Source organism: Pan paniscus, chromosome 23 (genome assembly GCF_029289425.2).
Source record: "Pan paniscus chromosome 23, NHGRI_mPanPan1-v2.0_pri, whole genome shotgun sequence".
Lineage (NCBI taxonomy): Eukaryota > Metazoa > Chordata > Mammalia > Primates > Hominidae > Pan > Pan paniscus.
In genome coordinates, this window is record NC_085927.1 from 34123787 (window position 1) to 34140511 (window position 16725).

The 16725-nt window shown below is 42.6% G+C and overlaps 1 protein-coding gene across 6 annotated transcripts in view; it reads left to right on the plus strand.

The window, feature by feature from the left end:
* Positions 1-16725, plus strand: part of SPECC1L (sperm antigen with calponin homology and coiled-coil domains 1 like) — a 148265-nt gene that overhangs the window by 65811 nt on the left and 65729 nt on the right. For all 6 annotated transcript variants that reach the window (XM_003806379.5, XM_055105856.2, XM_008953090.5 and 3 more), the window contains one exon: positions 8181-8271. In XM_003806379.5, the coding sequence (XP_003806427.1) occupies positions 8181-8271 (91 nt within the window). The remainder of the gene's footprint in view (positions 1-8180; positions 8272-16725) is intronic.

The window sequence follows — 16725 nt, forward strand, 5'->3', positions numbered from 1 at the left end:
TTCAGAGTTAGGCTGTCTGGATTCAGTGACTTTAGTCACTACACTAAGACACAAAGGTGTCTCTTGAGTAGAATATGTGGTTGCCATGTCTCAGCCTTTACTGCATAGCAAATCACTTCAGAACTTAGTGGCTTGAAAGAACAGTTTTGTTAGTTTTCACATTTCTCTGAGTTGACTAGGCAATTCTTTGCTGGCTTTCCTGGGCTCATTCCTGCAGTTGAATTCACAGAGAAGGTGGGATGGGGCCTGGGCTCAGCAGGATTCCTGGGCTGCTTTCTTCATGTGATTTGTCTTCTCAGGCTCCTTCACAGCATGGTTATCTCCAGCTCCAAGAGACTGAAAATGAAAGTTAGCAAAGCCTCTGAAGACCTAAGCTTGGAACTTGGACAGTGACACTTCTGTCCTGCCCTTTTAATCCAAGCAAGTCACAGGGCAGCTGCGATTCAGAGTGGAAGGGGTGCACAAGGCATGAATTCAGAGAAGCATGATTCATGAGGGCTGTTTTGTAACAGGTCCGGCACAGGTCATTATTGATACATTAGAAACAAGTTTTAAAAGTTGCTCCTCCCTGCCATTGTGGAATGCAGACGAGAAGCGGGGCAGAGGGCTATTCAGTAGTGCTCAAGAGGCCGCCCATTGTGCATTTTATTCAGCCGCTTTTGGACAGTATAGTTGAGGCAGAGTATTTCCACATAGGTGAGAGTAGCCAAAGGAAACATTGCCTAAACCCCATTATCCTGTGATAAAGGGTAGCCCTGGCTGCACCTCTTCCCTAAAATAATGGTGTTGGGGAGCATTTTCATTTCGAGTTGAGACATTTGTGCTGTGTTTACTAGTGTGCTCCCTCCGCATTTATATTGTGAGTTCGTGGCTTTGCATTTGCATGTATATACAAGATGTTATGTCCTTTTTTTTTTTTTTTTCCCCCCCGAAACGGGGTCTCACTCTGTCACCCAGATTGGAGTGTAGTTGCATGATCTCGGCTCACTGCACAACCTCTGCCTCCCAGGCCCAACCAGTCCTCCCACCTCAACCTCCCAAGTAGCTGGGACCACAGGCGTGCACCACCATGCCTGGCTGTTTTCTGTGTTTTTGGTAAAGACAGGGTTCTGCCACGTTGCCCAGGTTGGTCTTGAGCTCCTGAGCTCAGGTAATCCACCTGCCTGGTCCTCCCAAAGTGCTGGGATTACAGACATGAGCTACCACGCCTGACATTATGTCGTAATTTAAAAAGAAGGGAAGGGAATACTGTTCCACCAATTTAATGACCTTTTTTTTTTTTTTTGAGACGGAGTCTCACTCTGTTGCCCAGGCTGGAATGAAATGGCATGATTTCGGCTCACTGCAACCTCCACCTCCTGGGTTCAAGTGATTCTCATGCCTCAGCCTCCAAGTAGCCAGGATTACAGGTGTGCACCACCACACCCAGCTAATTTTTGTATTTTTAGTAGAGATGGTTTTAACCACGTTGGCCAAGCTGGTCTCAAATTCCTGACCTCAAGCAATCTGCCCTCTTCAGCCTTCCAAAGTGCTGGGATTACAGGCGTGAGCCACTGTGCGCAGCTGATTTAATGCTTTTTTTTTATGTGCTATTAATCAAACTTCATCTAAAATTCTGAAAATATAGATAAAAGCAAAATAAAGATGCCAAATGTAATAAACTTCAAATAAGATGAACTTTAAGTGGTGTTTATCAGTTGACGTTTAATATATGAGGCATCACTTTGTAAATCTTTGTAAAGATAGGAGGTGAAAAATATTTCTACAAGTTGCAAAAAACTAATACTTATGAGCTACATTCAGTAGCTTTTTAGTACATGATTAGTTAGTACAGTGCGTCTCAAACCTAATCGTATATAAAAATCATGTGGAGAGTTTTTAAACAGGTAAAATTCCCAGACCTCATCCTGGTAAACCATAATCTCTGGGGACTGGGGCCTAAGCTTGGGATTGTTAGTTTTTCAAAACTCCCTGGGTAGGAATTCTACTTCTAGCTATGTGGGAGTAACAGGCTGGATTATTCTGCCATCACAAACAACTATTAATAGAAAGATGGACAAAATATAAGAAGCAATTATTTTCGACATTGTACATAACTGTGATCCCTGAACAAAAATTTTAAAATGAGGTAAGTCCTACTGTGGCCCACAGTCTTTTCCTGGAGGCAATTTCCAGGTGGTGGTGCAGGGAAGATGAACCTACATGGAGCAGGGAAGAGCAAACCAATTGGATCTGAGTAGACACAAATCAACATTCAAGGAGAAGGCGACTGCTCGAATTTGCAGGGCAGATGCTGGGAGGAGGGAGCTGCATAGAGAAAGGAGTATAGAAATCTGTGTAGGCATCCCTCTGAGTCTTTTCCTGAATACCAACCTGTACCTGCATTGGGTGAAACCCCACAAGGATAATTTTCCAGGAACAGCCCCGCAAGAATAATTTTCCAGGAACAATTTCCAGGAACAGGGAGCTATCACGCAAACACTTCTGGTAGCTCACCTAGGGCAGCAAATCATTTGAGTTCCCACCAGCCGCTGTGGAGACACCTCTTTGAATAGATGGCATTCATTATAGACTCCTAAAGGACCACACCTGAAAGTATCATAGAACTAAATACCCTCGGAGTAAATAGTATTCTAGATCTGCCGTAAAAGATCTTTAAAAATAAGATGCAGAAGGACCAAGGAGATCCTTAAGTAGCTATAGTAGGCAGCCTCTAAAATGTTCCCCAGCGATCCCCCATTGGTGGTAGTTGCTGCTTGTGTAATTTGCTCCTGTTGAGTGTTGGCTGCAGCTCGTGATTTGCTTCCAGTGAATATGGCAAAGCAAAAGAAGTGGTGGGATAAGGTTATCACTGCTAAAATCGTTACAAAAAGCTTTGCTTCTGCCTTGAATGCTCCTCTTGCTATCACTTAGAGCCACCTACTCCGGGGAATCCCAGTTCCCATGTTGTGAGCCAGCCCTGCAGAGAGGCCCACATTAGGAAGTGTGGGAACAGATCTTCTGAAGCTTGCCAGCAGCCATGTAGATGAGCTTGGAAGCAGGTGTTCGATCCTCGAGATAACTGCAGCCCTGCTGACAACCTGATTGCCTCCTCGTGCTAGACCTTGAACCAGAGGCACTCCGCTAAGCTTTCTGACCCACAGAAACTATGAGATCATAAATGGATTGTTTTAAGCCACTAAAGATTTGAAGTAATTTGTCATGCAGCATAGGTAACTAATACAGTAGTGTACTTATTTGCCAAAGTAATAATTTTTAAAGGAATACAGCAAAATATAAGACTCTATCATAATCTGGCATGCAATAAAAAATTACTAGACAATGAAGAAGCAGGAAAATGTCACCTATAACCAGGGGAAAAATCAGTCAATAGATGCAGACCTAGAACGGATAGAAATGATAGGATTAGCATGCAGCGATGTAAATATGATCTCTGCTTAAGTATGTGAAGGGAAGCATGCACAGATGAAGAGAGAAGTGAAAGATATGAAAAAGAATAGAGGAGGCCAGGTACGGTGACTCACGCCTGTAATCCCAGCACTTTGGGAGGCCAAGGCAGGTGGATCACCTGAGGTCAGGAGTTCAAGACCAGCCTGGCCAACATGGCGAAACCCCATCTCTACTAAAACTACAAAAAAATTAGCCAGGCACGGTGGTGTGTGCCTGTAATCCCAGCTACTCAGGAGGCTGAGGCAGAAGAATCGCTTGAACCCAGGAGGGGGAGGTTGCAATGAGCTGAGATTGTGCCGTTGCACTCCAGCCTGGGCTACAGAGCAGGATTCCATCTCAAAAAAAAAAAAAAAAAAAAGAAATAGAGGAAAAGATCAGTATGTTTGAGGACATAGCAGTAGAATCTGTCCATAATGAGTAACAGAGAGGTAAAAAGACTGGGGAAAAAAATAAACTGAACCCCTGACTTGTGGGATGAAATTAAGTGGTCCTACATACCTGAAATTGGAGCCCAAGAAAAAAAGGCGGGTCGGGGGGCAGAGTGGGAAGTGTGTCTGAAAAAAACATTTGAAGAAATAGGCTGGGCGCAGTGGCTAACGCCTATAATCCCAGCACTTTGGGAGGCTGATGTGGGCAGATCACCTGAGCTCAGGAGTTTGAAACCAGCCTGGACAACATGGCGAAACCCTGTCTCTACTAAAAATACAAAAAATTAGACAGGCATGGTGGTGTGTGCCTGTAGTCCCAGCTACTTGGGAGGCTGAGGCAGGAGAACCACTTTAACCCGGGAGGCAGAGGTTGCAGTGAGCTGAGATTGCACCACTGCACTCCAGCCTGGGCGACACAGGGAGACTCCATCTTAAAAAAAATTCTTTTTTTGAGGAAATAATAGCCAAAATCCATCCAAATTTGATGGAAATTATATACTCATAGATCCAAGAAAATCAGGAAGCTAAAGCAAGATAAGCGTATATAAATATACAAACACCCTCATCCCCATGCCCATTAAGGCATTGCTGAAAAACAGTGATAAGAAACTCTTAAGGACAGGCAGGTGAGAATGATCACAGACTTCTAGTTAGAAACTGTGCAAGTCAGAAGACAACAAAATGGTTGGTTTTTTTTTTTTTTTTTTTTTGAGATGGAGTCTAGTTCTGTCGCCCACGCTGGAATGCAGTGGCGTGACCTTGGCTCACTACAACCTCTGCCTCCTGGGTTCAAGTGATTCTCCTGCCTCAGCCCCCTGAGTAGCTGGGACTACAGGTGCGTACCATGGTGTCTGGCTAATTTTTGTATTTTTAGTAGAGATGGGGTTTCTCCATGTTGCCCAGGCTTGTCTCAAATTCCTGGACTCAGGTGATTCACCTTCCTCGGCCTCCCAAAGTGAGCCACTGTGCCCAGCCCAAAATGGCATCTTCAAATGCTGAAAGAAAAACCCTGTCAACTTAGAATTCTGTGTATTTAAAAAAAAAAAGTAAAAGTAAAATTATTTAGGCAAACAAAAGCTGAGAGGATTCATTATCCACAGACAGTTGGGGGAAAGTGAATGAGGAGTATATGGGACTTTGCTGTACTATCTTTACAACTTCCTAGGAATCCATAATTATTTCAGAATAAAAGTTTAAAATAAAAAGGCTTCCCACATAGAAAACTCCAGGCCCAGGTGGTTTTACTAGTGAATTGAATCAATCCTTTGTGGAAGAAATAATTCCAATTGTATATAGTCTTTCAGAAAACAGAAGAGTAAAAGGACTTTCCAGTTCATTTTAGGAAGCTAGCATTACCTGATAGCAAAACCAGACAAAGACATTGCAAAAAAAGAAAATGGCTAGCCAGTATTCCTCATGATTATAGATGGTTATAGATGCAATATAAAAGCACACATTAACAAAACTGAATCCAGCAATATATAAAAACGATAATCCATCATTACCAAGTGTGATGTATCCCAGGGGTGCAAGGTTAAAATTTACCTCAACACAATAAAAGAGGGAAAAAAAATTTTTAAAAAAACATTAATCTCAACGTCTTTAGAAAACTATTTGACAAAATTTTACATCCATTCATAGTAAAACTCTTTAGCAAACTAGAAATAGAAGGAGACCTGTGGGAACTCCACAGCTAACGTCATACTTAATCTGGAGACTGAATGCTTTCCCACCAGGATCAGGAGCAAGGTAAGGATACCCACTCTCACCACTTTTGTTCAGCATTTTGCTGGAGCTCTTACCCTGTGCAATTGCATAAGACCGAAAAAAAAAAAAGAAAGAAAACCATACAAGTTTGGAAAGGGTAAAGTAAAACTGTCATTATTTGCAGATAACATGATCATTTATGTAGAAAATCCTAAGGAGTCCACACAAAAGCTTTTTGAGTTGAGCAGTGTCAAGGTTTACACAAGGTCCTATACAAAAGTTATTTGTTTTTCTGTATATTAGCATGAATTATTGGAGATTGAAATACTTAGCAATAAATATAATGAAATGTATGCACAACCTGTGCAATGAAAACAATAAAATATTGCTGAGAAAAATTGAATAAATAGAAAGTGATATCATTTATAGATTGGAAGACTCAATATCATTACTATCTTGTAGTAGTCTTTTAAATTGGTCTGTAGATTCAACACAATACCAGTTAAAAGAGCAGTGCTCTTTGGGTAGAAATTGACATGGTAGTATTAAATTCATATGGAAATGCAAGATCCCTGAATATTCAAAACATTGTTGTGGTCGGGGGGCGGGTGCGGGTGGAGACAAATTTGGAGGACTTCTACTACCTGATTTCAACATTAGATCAGTAGAACAGAGAGTTCAGAAGTAGGCCAGTCGATTTTCTACAAAGATACCAAAGTAATTCAATCGGTAAGGAATAGTTTTTTGAAGAAAAGATTCTGAAATGACTAGATAACTGTATAGAAAAAAAAAAATAACCTCAGCCCGTACCTTATGAAATACACAAAATTTGAAATGGACTATCGACCTAAATGTGAAAGCCAAAACTACAATTTTTACATGAGAACATGAGAGAAAATCTTCATGACCTTTAAGACTGCAAACATTTATTAAGATATAAAAAAGCATGAACTATAAAAGCAAGTTGATAAATTAGGCAACTTAAAACTTAAAACTTCTCTGAAAGACGTTAAGAAAATACAAAAAGCAAGCTACAGACTGGGGAGAATGTATTCATAATACATTTACCTAACAAAGATTTACATTCAATAAGAAGACAAACAACCCAATAAATAATGGGCTAAGATTTGAGAAGATCCTTCCAGGAGAAGAATACAAATGGCCAATGGCACATGAAAAGATGATCAACATCATTAGTCATCAGGAAAATGGAAATTAAATCCACAATGAGATCCTATTCTATATTCTTGCAAATGGCCAAAATCTAAAAGGCTGACGATCTGAAGTGTGGTAGGGATATGGAGAAGCTGGACCTTGTCCACATTTCTGATGGGAATATGAAATAAATAGAAGTTAGCCAGATAAAAAGGGCTGGGCGAAATCTGTGGGAATGAAGCACAAGAAAAGCATAGACAAGAAACGTGGTCTGCATGATAGTGAATAAGTAGGTTGGTGGTGTTTGAGCATCATGTAGAGGTGGCAGGAGAGCTGAGGGGTTTTAAGTGTTCATGGTGGATTCTTTTTGTTTTTTTTGTTTTTTTTTTGAGATGGAGTCTCACACTGTCGCCCGGGCGATCTCGGCTCACTGCAACCTCTGCCTCTCGGCTTCAAGTGATTCTCCTGCCTCAGCCTCCCAAGTAGCTGGGATTACAGGCTCCTGCCACCACGCCCAGCTAATTTTTTGTATTTTTAGTTGAGACGGGGTTCCACTATATTGGCCAGGCTGGTCTCAAACTCCTGAGCTCATGATCCGCCCACCTCAGCCTCCCAAAGTGCTGGGATTAAGGCATAAGCCACTGCGCCTGGCCGTGGTGGATTCTTCTGGCTGCTTGCATATGCAGAAGTCTGGCGATGAAGATGCCAGTGACAAGCCATTGCTGTAGTGCTGCACTGAGATGACAGGCTGTACCGGGCAGTTGTTGCAGTAGCATTAGCAAGCGGGTGGCAGAATTGAGATTTACTTGAACCAGGACTTGAATGGTCAGTACAATTACAAAAGGAGCACATCTGCATTTTATTTTGGAACATGTTTTTATATTTACTGAATTGGTTTGTGATACTTTAAAGATTCTCTTCCAACAAAATAATGAAACCACATTCAGAATACCAGTGGTTGCCAGAGGTCAGTGATAGGGGGTTGGGGACGGGAAGAGGGGTGTGACTATAAAAGGGCCCCAGGAAGGATCCTTATGGTGATGGAAATGTTCTTTATCTTGACTGTATCAGTAACATATAAATGACTAAAGAAGATAATGACTATATCAATATTTGGCTAATGTCAAAATCCTGCTTGTGGTATTTTACTATAGGTTTGTAAGATATTACCATTGGGGGAAACTGAGTAAAGAGTACGTAGGATCTCTTTATATTCTTACAACTGCATATGAGTCTATAATTACCCCATAATAAAAAGTCTAATTTTTAAAAAAAGTATATTGATCACAGTCCATGCCTGTAAGGTGTGTTACAACCTTACTATAGCAGTATGGAAAGAATTAATACAGATTTATAACTAAATATCTACTCTGTGCGGCATTTACTTTGTGAGTCCCAACAGTCATTTTAACTTTGATGTTGTTTATCTTATGATTTCAGAGACATTCCATAAGTGGACCAATCTCAACATCCAAACCCCTGACAGCCCTGTCAGATAAGAGACCAAACTATGGGGAAATCCCTGTTCAAGGTACGTGTAATATGCCATAGCATTTCACCTTTTTTTCAATTTTTGAATTGTTCTGGCTTTTTTGGCAAACTAAATATTTTCTTTGCTCTTGATACTATTTCAATCAATCTGGTATACCTTTATATCAGAAGTTCACTAGTAAGTATATCTAAATTACAAGTGGGGAAAGTAGTTGTTAATGAATGCATCTTTCCTGACAGCTGTCATAATGGGTAATAGAGAGTGTACACCATTGCTAGGCACTGTTTTCACAGTTCCTCATGGCATATGTATTATTGTCATCCTCATTTTACAGATACCAAAAATGAGGCTTAAAGAAGTTAACTAATTCAATTCAGGTTAACACAGTTAGTTACTAAGCAGTAGCCCAGGGCAGCCTGACTTCAAAGCCCATTCCTTAAATCTCTGGGCTGAGTTTTGTTACCCTGAGAGAGCTGAGACTCTGGAAGATGAGGGTCAGCAACTCTTTGGAGCCCTTGGGAGGAACTTGCTGTTATCACACAGCCATTTTTTTTTAAGCTGGAGTATCACTCTGTCTCCCAGGCTGGAGTGTAGTGGCGCAATCTTGGCTCACTGCAACCTCTGCCTCCCGGGTTCAAGCGATTCTCCCACCTCAGCCTCCCGAATAGCTGGGACTACAGGCGCACACCACCACGCTCAGATAATTTTTGTATTTTTAGTAGAGACAGGGTTTCACCATGTTAGCCATACTGGTCTCAAACTCCTGACCTCAGGTGATCTGCCCACCTCAACCTCCCTAAGTGATGGGATTATAGGCGCAAGCTACCGCACCTGGCCTTCCACGTAGTTTTTTATGGTAGGGCTGGCACCAGAACCCAAGTATCCCACCTTTCGAGGTTGAGGCTCCTTCTCTTACCCCACGCTGCCTCTTCATGTGAGGTACTAAAGTGCATTGGAAAGATGAACTGCAGCGTTGGGGTGTGGTGCTGGGAAAAGCAGTGCTTCATTTGGGGTGGGTGTGGGAATGTTCCCAAGTGTCCCCTCAGGGCCTGAGGGCTCCTCTTAGCTGATGCAGGCCAGTTACTTCATGCGTCAGGAATTCTTGGTTGTGCATGTTAGGCTGTGTATGTTAGACTAGAAGGCTTCAACAGGTTTTGGGTCAGAAGTAAGCAGACTTGTGAAAAGTATTCAATTAAAGAACCCAAAGGACTGGCTATGTGGGCTCCATGTAGTACCAGCGCCTGAAGAGTTCAATTTGGTGGTTGAACTGGCCCTATACCTGTCAGTCTTCAGTGTTCTGATAAGCTGGTTGTGTACACATTTAGGGGCAATGGAGTACAAGGTGGTGCTGCTACTACCTTCCTGGCACAAAGATTTGCCTTCTTCCCTGCTTCTTGGTTTCTGGTTCATTTGTCAGTCATCACCTAAGCTCTTTTCTCCCTTCAGAAGGTTTTGCTAAGGGAACAAATAGTGGAAGGTTTAAAGTTTTCTTAACCCAAATACTCTGCATCTCTCCTTCCTCTCTTTACATCCCGCCTCCCAGATGAACCCACAAAGGATTTACATAGGTGTGCAGCACAGAGATCTTGGCCTCGCCATGGCCTTGCTGTTAACTGCAACCTTTTTGGTGCTGTCTCCTCATCTGTAAATTGATAGTGAACACCTAGCTCACTGGGTTCCTGGGCTCTTAACACCTGCAGCTGCTGAAGTTGTCAACGACTGCTGTGTCCCCAGCCCAGCCAGTTCAGTCCTAATCTGATGTGACCCGTCAGCAGCATTTGGCACTGTTGAGCACTCTGTCTTCTAGGACATTCTTTTTGGTTTCCCTAATACCACACTCTTGTGCCTTCTCTCTGTCAGGCTGCTGCTTCTTCCTCTCCTGTGTGGCTTTTCTCCTTTTTTTTTTCTTTGTTTTTTTGAGACGGAGTCTCACTCTGTCGCCCAGGCTGTAGTGCAGTGGCACGATATCAACTTACTGCAACTTCCGCCTCCTGGGTTTAAGTGATTCTCCTGCCTCAGCCTCCCGAGTAGCTGGGATTACAGGCGTGGAGCACCCCACCCAGCTAATTTTTGTATTTTTAGTAGAGACGGGGTTTTGCCATGTTGGCCAGGCTGGTCTCGAACTCCTGACCTCAGGGTGATCTGCCAGCCTCGTCCTCCCAAAGTGCTGGGATTACAGGCGTGAGCCACCGCACCCGGCCTGGCTTTTCTCTTCTTCCTGATCCGTACATGGAGGTGTGGCCCAGAGCTCAACACAGGGCCTTTGTTCTTTGTCCTCACTTTCTTTGTTATTGTATCCTGTCTCATGACTTTAAATACTATTTTTGTGCTGAGGACTGTCAGATTTGCATCTCTCGCCTGTTCTTCTCTGGACTCTAGGTTCGTGTATCCAGTTGCCTACTTGACATCTTCCCATTTTGATATTGAATATTCTCAGACAATGTCTCCAGGACAAGATTTCCCCCACTTTCCAAACTTGTTCTACATGTAATCTGCCTTCTCCATCTCCATTCATGGCAGTTTCATCCTTAGAAACCTTGGAGTCATCCTTAACTCCCTTCTTCATCTTAGACTTGTTCAGTTGTTTAGGAAATCCCATTGACTCTACTTTCAAAATATGTCCAGAATAAGAGCATTGCTCTTTTCTCTACTGTCACCTCCCTGGTATAAGCCACCATCATCTCTCAGCTGGGTTCTGGCAAAAGATTCCTAATCACCCTCAGTGTCTGTTCTTGACACTGTAGCTTGAAAAACAGAAATTGAAACCTACTACTCTAGTCAAACCCTCTACATCTCCCCATTTCTTCTAGAGGAGGAGCCAGAGTTCTCTCAGGGGCCTCCAGACCCTCGCAGCCTGGCCTCAGTGTCCTCTCTAGCCTCTTCACTTTCTTGCTCACCCTGCCTCACCACATGGGCTTCCCTGCTGTCCCTGAGTACTTGGGCATGCTCCTGACTTAGACACCTTGCACTGGCACTTTCTATGCTGGAACCCTCTGCCTGGAACACTCTGCTGGATCGAACCTCCTCAGCAAGGCCCTAAGTACCATATTTAAAGATGGAAACCACTCGTTCTCCCACACACCCCTTTCTCTGCTTGCTCTCCTTATCACTGGTCCCCTTCTAACATCCCATATGGTTTGTCTATAATTTTTATTTCTTTCTCTTATTTCCCTAAATTGTAAGACCCATAAGGCAAGATTGGTGTCTGTTTTGTTCACTGAGGCATCCTCAACACCTGTAGAAGTACTGGACTCTTGATAAAAAATTGTGAGGTGAGTGAAAGAAAGAAGAGTTAAAGCTTGTAAAGTGCTTAGCGCCAATTCTATCCCATAGTAAATCTTTGCTGTTCAGTTTTATTACTATATGTGTGAACTTTTTCTGAGTAGCACAAGTGGCTGAGAATGATAGCTCTCATTGGCCCACAAGTCAAAGATTTTAGACGCCTGAGTTGCCTGCAGGATTTTGCTTAGCTGCCAGCAAATAACTAAAGCACCTACGCAAGTTGTGTCCTAGGCATCTTTAAAAAGCTCTATGTGTTGAAGGCAGAGATGGTAACCAGGAATTCAGGAACGTTTCCACTCTGCTGCTTGGTAGGTGTGCCCTAGTTCTGTCAATAGTCAGCCTTTTGACCTTCCTCAGTCTGCGTTAAGTGTGGTCAGAGCCAGTGCAAGTCTGCAGCAGCCTCTGAGGGTAAGTATAACCCTGTGCCAGTACCCTAAAGCTGTGAGTCCAGCCTGGGCACAGTGGTGTGGCTGCAAGCCTGAGAAAGCCCAGGAGGAGAGACCCCTATCAGACGGCACTGAGGTGATCCTGGGGCATCAGAGGACAGTGATGCTCCGTGTTCCAGGTGGCCTCTGAGGAGAGTGGAGTGCTGCACTGAGAAATGGCTCAGGGTCTTCCCATACCTCCTGAGCTCAGCTGAAGCCAACCCTCGAGGCCTTCTCCACTCTCCACTGCTGCTTTCCAGGCTTATCTTGATGGGGTCAGAGCAGGGCGAGGTTTACCAGGGGAAGCCAGCACCAGTGGTGTGTCTCAAGCTTACCTGAGTCACTTGTTAAAATATAGAATCTTGGGCCTCCCCTCAGATCTAATGATGTAGACTCAGTAGCTTGGATATGCCATTTTCACAAGCACCCCAAGTGACTCTTAGGAATAAGTGAATTTGGAATATTATTGGGCAAAGACTACCGTTTAATTATTTCTGTTACCTTGGCTTTTGTGGGTGGGGAATGGGTGTGGAAGGTCTGTAGGCCAAGGTTATTGAAAACACAGATTAAATGCATTAAGATTCTATTCCTGGCTCTTATTTTATCATCTGGTGATGCATCAAACGGTAGTGCCAGCGGCATGGGGGTACATGCCGTCAGTCTACGTAAAAGCTGGTCTCATTCTCCACTTCAGTCTGTTGTCATGCCTTAGTGGAGCGTGGTTGAGACATTGCAAATACAGGAGAAAGGAAACACACTTAGATAAATCTATATCACAGTAGTTGATACTGTGATCGTTTATCTTAAACAGTCATTCAAGAAAAGAACCACTCAGAAAACTAAGAACAACCAAATGATTCGTGGCCATAAAAAGCCACTGTGGTTTTCCAAATTGTGATGAGAGTAGGATTTCTGAGCTCTGTCTTGAACTGCTTTTCTTCCTTGGTTGTCTTATTTACTTAGGGATGAATTTAAAAATACAGTGTGTAATTTTCGTTTAAAAAATTTAAGTGTCTTCATTACTGAAGTTTAAAAAGATGCTGCCTCTTGGAGAATGGCGTGAACCCGGGAGGCGGAGCTTTCAGTGAGCCAAGATTGTGCCACTGCACTCCAGCCTGGGGAATAGAGTGAGACTCTGTCTCAAAAAAAAAAAAGATGCTGCCTCTTGCTCTACAATAGTTTTTTTTTAAAATCTATTATCCTTTAGCATCATGCACTTGCAGGAAAATGTTTCATACCAGAGAAATCTTACTATAAATGCACTTAATCAAATGCTCTTTTGTTGGTATTACCAGCAGTTGAATTAAATGGCTAGGGTCATGACTGGTGCCACCTTAGTGAATCTTTGTAGACAGTATATGAATTAGCTTTATGCCCTAAGCTGAAAAGCACAGATTCTGCTGCCAAGTACATGGATACAGGTAGTTGGAAAGTACACAGTGACCAGATGAGCTCCAGAATGTTAAGCATAAACCTCAGCTGGCTGGTGTAAATGGTTGAGAAGCCTGGGATTGCCCAGTGTCAGTGTGACCCTATCACCGTGTCTCTCAGCTCAGGCATATAGATGTCTTAAGAAGTTGGTTAGTCCAAGTGTAGTTGTGTTCTGTAAGGAAATTTCATACCATTATTACCTGTCTAAATTGTGTTACTTGAGGCCAGAGATTTTTATAAACTGAGTATTTTGAAAAAAAAATGATTTATGTTAAGGGTACATACCATAAATTTGTATGAAGTTAGGAGGTTTTACTGGAAAGCCAAACCTTCTGTTTAAAAACTTTCACAGAATTTTCTTTTTTACTCTAAATCAGATTCTGCCTCCGCTTTAGATCTAGCCTTAGGCCATGAAAGTCCCAGGATAAAATGAGATAGAAATCCTACCCTCCTGCACTTTACAGTCTAATTGGATATTTAGTCACTCCCCCTTCTTCTTCCTCTTCCCTGTGGTTCTTGATAAAAATCAGAACTTATTTTTATCAGTCTCAGCTCTTATTTTCTCCCCAACATATTATAATGAAAATTTTCAAACATACAGAAAAGTTGCAAGAAGTTGTGCCGTGAATTATCCACTTACTTACAGCCTAGATTCTGTGGCATTCTTTTATATTTGCTTTATCACAAAGTAAGTTATAATCACTACCCTTCAGCATGCATATCAGTATTTATGGTGTTCTGTCTCTCTGTGTGTTTCCTTTTGAAATAAGTTTAGACTTAACAAAAATATTAGAGTTCCCTTCCCCCAGCTTCCCTTATAGGAACATCCTACGTAACTGTAGAACAGTTACAAAAAGTAAGAAATTAATAGCAGTAAAATATTATTAACTAACCTACAGAATTTATTTGAATTTTACCAGTTTTTCCACTAATGTCCTTTTTTAATTCTAGAATCAAATTGAGGCTCCTACTTTCCATTTAGTTGTCTTATCTCTTTAGTCCCCACCAGTCTGCAGCTGCTTCTCACTCTTCCCCTGTCTCACATGACCTCAACACTTTTGAAGAATACTTGTCAGTTATTTTGCAGAATGTCTCTCAGATGGGCTTGTCTGATATTTTCTTCTGATTTAAGTTGAGTTTATGGAGTTTTTTTCGTTTTTTGTTTGTTTGTTTTGTTTTTTGAGTTTTTTGAGATAAGGTCTCACTCTGCAACCTCCGCCTCCTGGGTTCAACTCTCATGCTTTAGCCTCCCGAGTAGCTGGGATTACAGGCGCATACCACCACACTCAGCTAATTTTTTTGTGTTTTTTGGTAGAGATGGAGTTTCACCATATTGGCAAGGCTGGTGTTGAACTCCTGACCTCAAGTGATCCGCCCACCTCGACCTCCCACAGTGCTAGCATAGCAGGCATGAGGCACCATGCCCAGCCTGAGTTTATGTTTTAATGGAAGGGATACTGCAGAGGTGATGTGTCCTTTTCAAGTTATTTTATCAGGGGTACATGAGATTGATGTGTCTTGTTACTTCTGATGTTAAATTAACTTTGTTCACTTGGTTAGGGGATTGGCTGCTAGGAATTAGTAAATATCTTTGTGTTAGTCCATTCTTGGATTGCTATAAAGAAATACATTAGGCTGGGTAATTTATAAAGAAAAGAGGTTTAATTGGCTTACAGTTATGCAGGCTGTATAGGAGGCATGGTGCCAGCATCCACTCAGCTTCTGGTGAGGCCTCAGGAAGCTTACAGTCATGGTGGAAGGCAAATCAATAGCAGGAATGTCACATGAAGAAAGGGGGAGCATGAGAGAGAGGAGAGAGGTGCCACACACTTTTAAACAACCAGATCTCACAAGGACAGCACCAAGCCATTCATGAGGGGATCTGCTCCTATGACCCAGGTACCTCCTACCAGGCCCACCTCCAACACTGGGGCTTACATTTGAGCATGAGATTTGGAGGGGACAGACACCTAGACTATATCAGTTTTGTTCCTTCTTAAACTTTCTCTCACTTATTTCAGCATTTATTTATGCATTTTGCCCACAACAGTTATTACCGTGGTGTTTCAGTGGTGGTTTTCTATTTCCTTATTCCATCTGTAAGGAATTATTTATATGTATTATTCTATTGACATCATTCATTTATATGAGTATAGACTCATGGATATTTGTTCTTTGGATTATAATCTACTACCATTTTTATTTGTTTTGTTGTCAGGTTATTCCATCAGTGGCTGTTGAGAGATCTTTCACATTGACTCCTTGCTCTCTCAATGCACCTTCCCTCCACCCCTGAAGTACTTTCTGGCACTACAAGATGCTCCAGCCTCATCTTGGTTTTTTTTCCTTAACCAGCCCTGGAGTCAACCATTTCTTTAAGGAGTTCTGGTTACTCTTTTTTTTTTTTTTTGAGACAGAGTCTCACCCTGTCGCTGGAGTGCAACGGTGTGATCTCGGCTCGCTGCAACCTGCGCCCCCTGGGTTCAAGTGATTCTCATGTCTCAGCCTCTCAAGTAGCTGGGATTACAGGTGCATGCCACCACACCTGGCTAATTTTTTTGTATCTTTAGTAGAGACAGGGTTTCACCATGTTGGCCATCTCATGACCTTGTGATTCACCCACGTCGGCCTCCCATAGTGCTGGGATTACAGGCATGAGCCACTGCACCCGGCCAAGTTCTGGTTACTTTTATTAGAGAATAGTGTTTAGAAACCAAGATCCAGGCCAGGCGCAGTGGCTCACGCCTGTAATCCCAGCACTTTGGGAGGCCGAGGTGGGCGGATCAGGAGGTCAAGAGATCCAGACCATCCTGGCAAACATGGTGAAACCCTGTCTCTACTAAAAATACAAAAATTAATTAGCTGAGCATGGTGGTGTGCACCTGTAGTCCCAGGTACTCAGGAGGCTGAGGCACGAGAATTACTTGAACCTGGGAGGCAGAGGTTGCAGTGAGCCAGGATCGTGCCACTGCACTCCAGCTTGGCAACAGAGTGAGACTCCATCTCAAAAAAAAAAAAAAAAAAAGAAACCAAGATCCAGGTGCTAATGTGCTCATTGTTACTGGGGTTTCACAGCCTTTAGTCCCTCTCTGGATAGAACTAGGGAAATTGTATGTATATGTACCAACTCATGTGTATACACTGTCCTGTCTGTCTGTCTGTCTGTCTGTCTGTCTACCTGTCTACCTATCCACCCACCCACCCACCTACCTACCTACCTATCTACCTATCTTATTTATCTGTCTGTCTGTCTGCCTGTCTATCAAAAACTGTAAGTTTATACTCATACCTGACTCCAAGCCATCACCAACGGGTTCATTCCAGAATTTTCCCTTCCCTTACTTATAACTTCTTT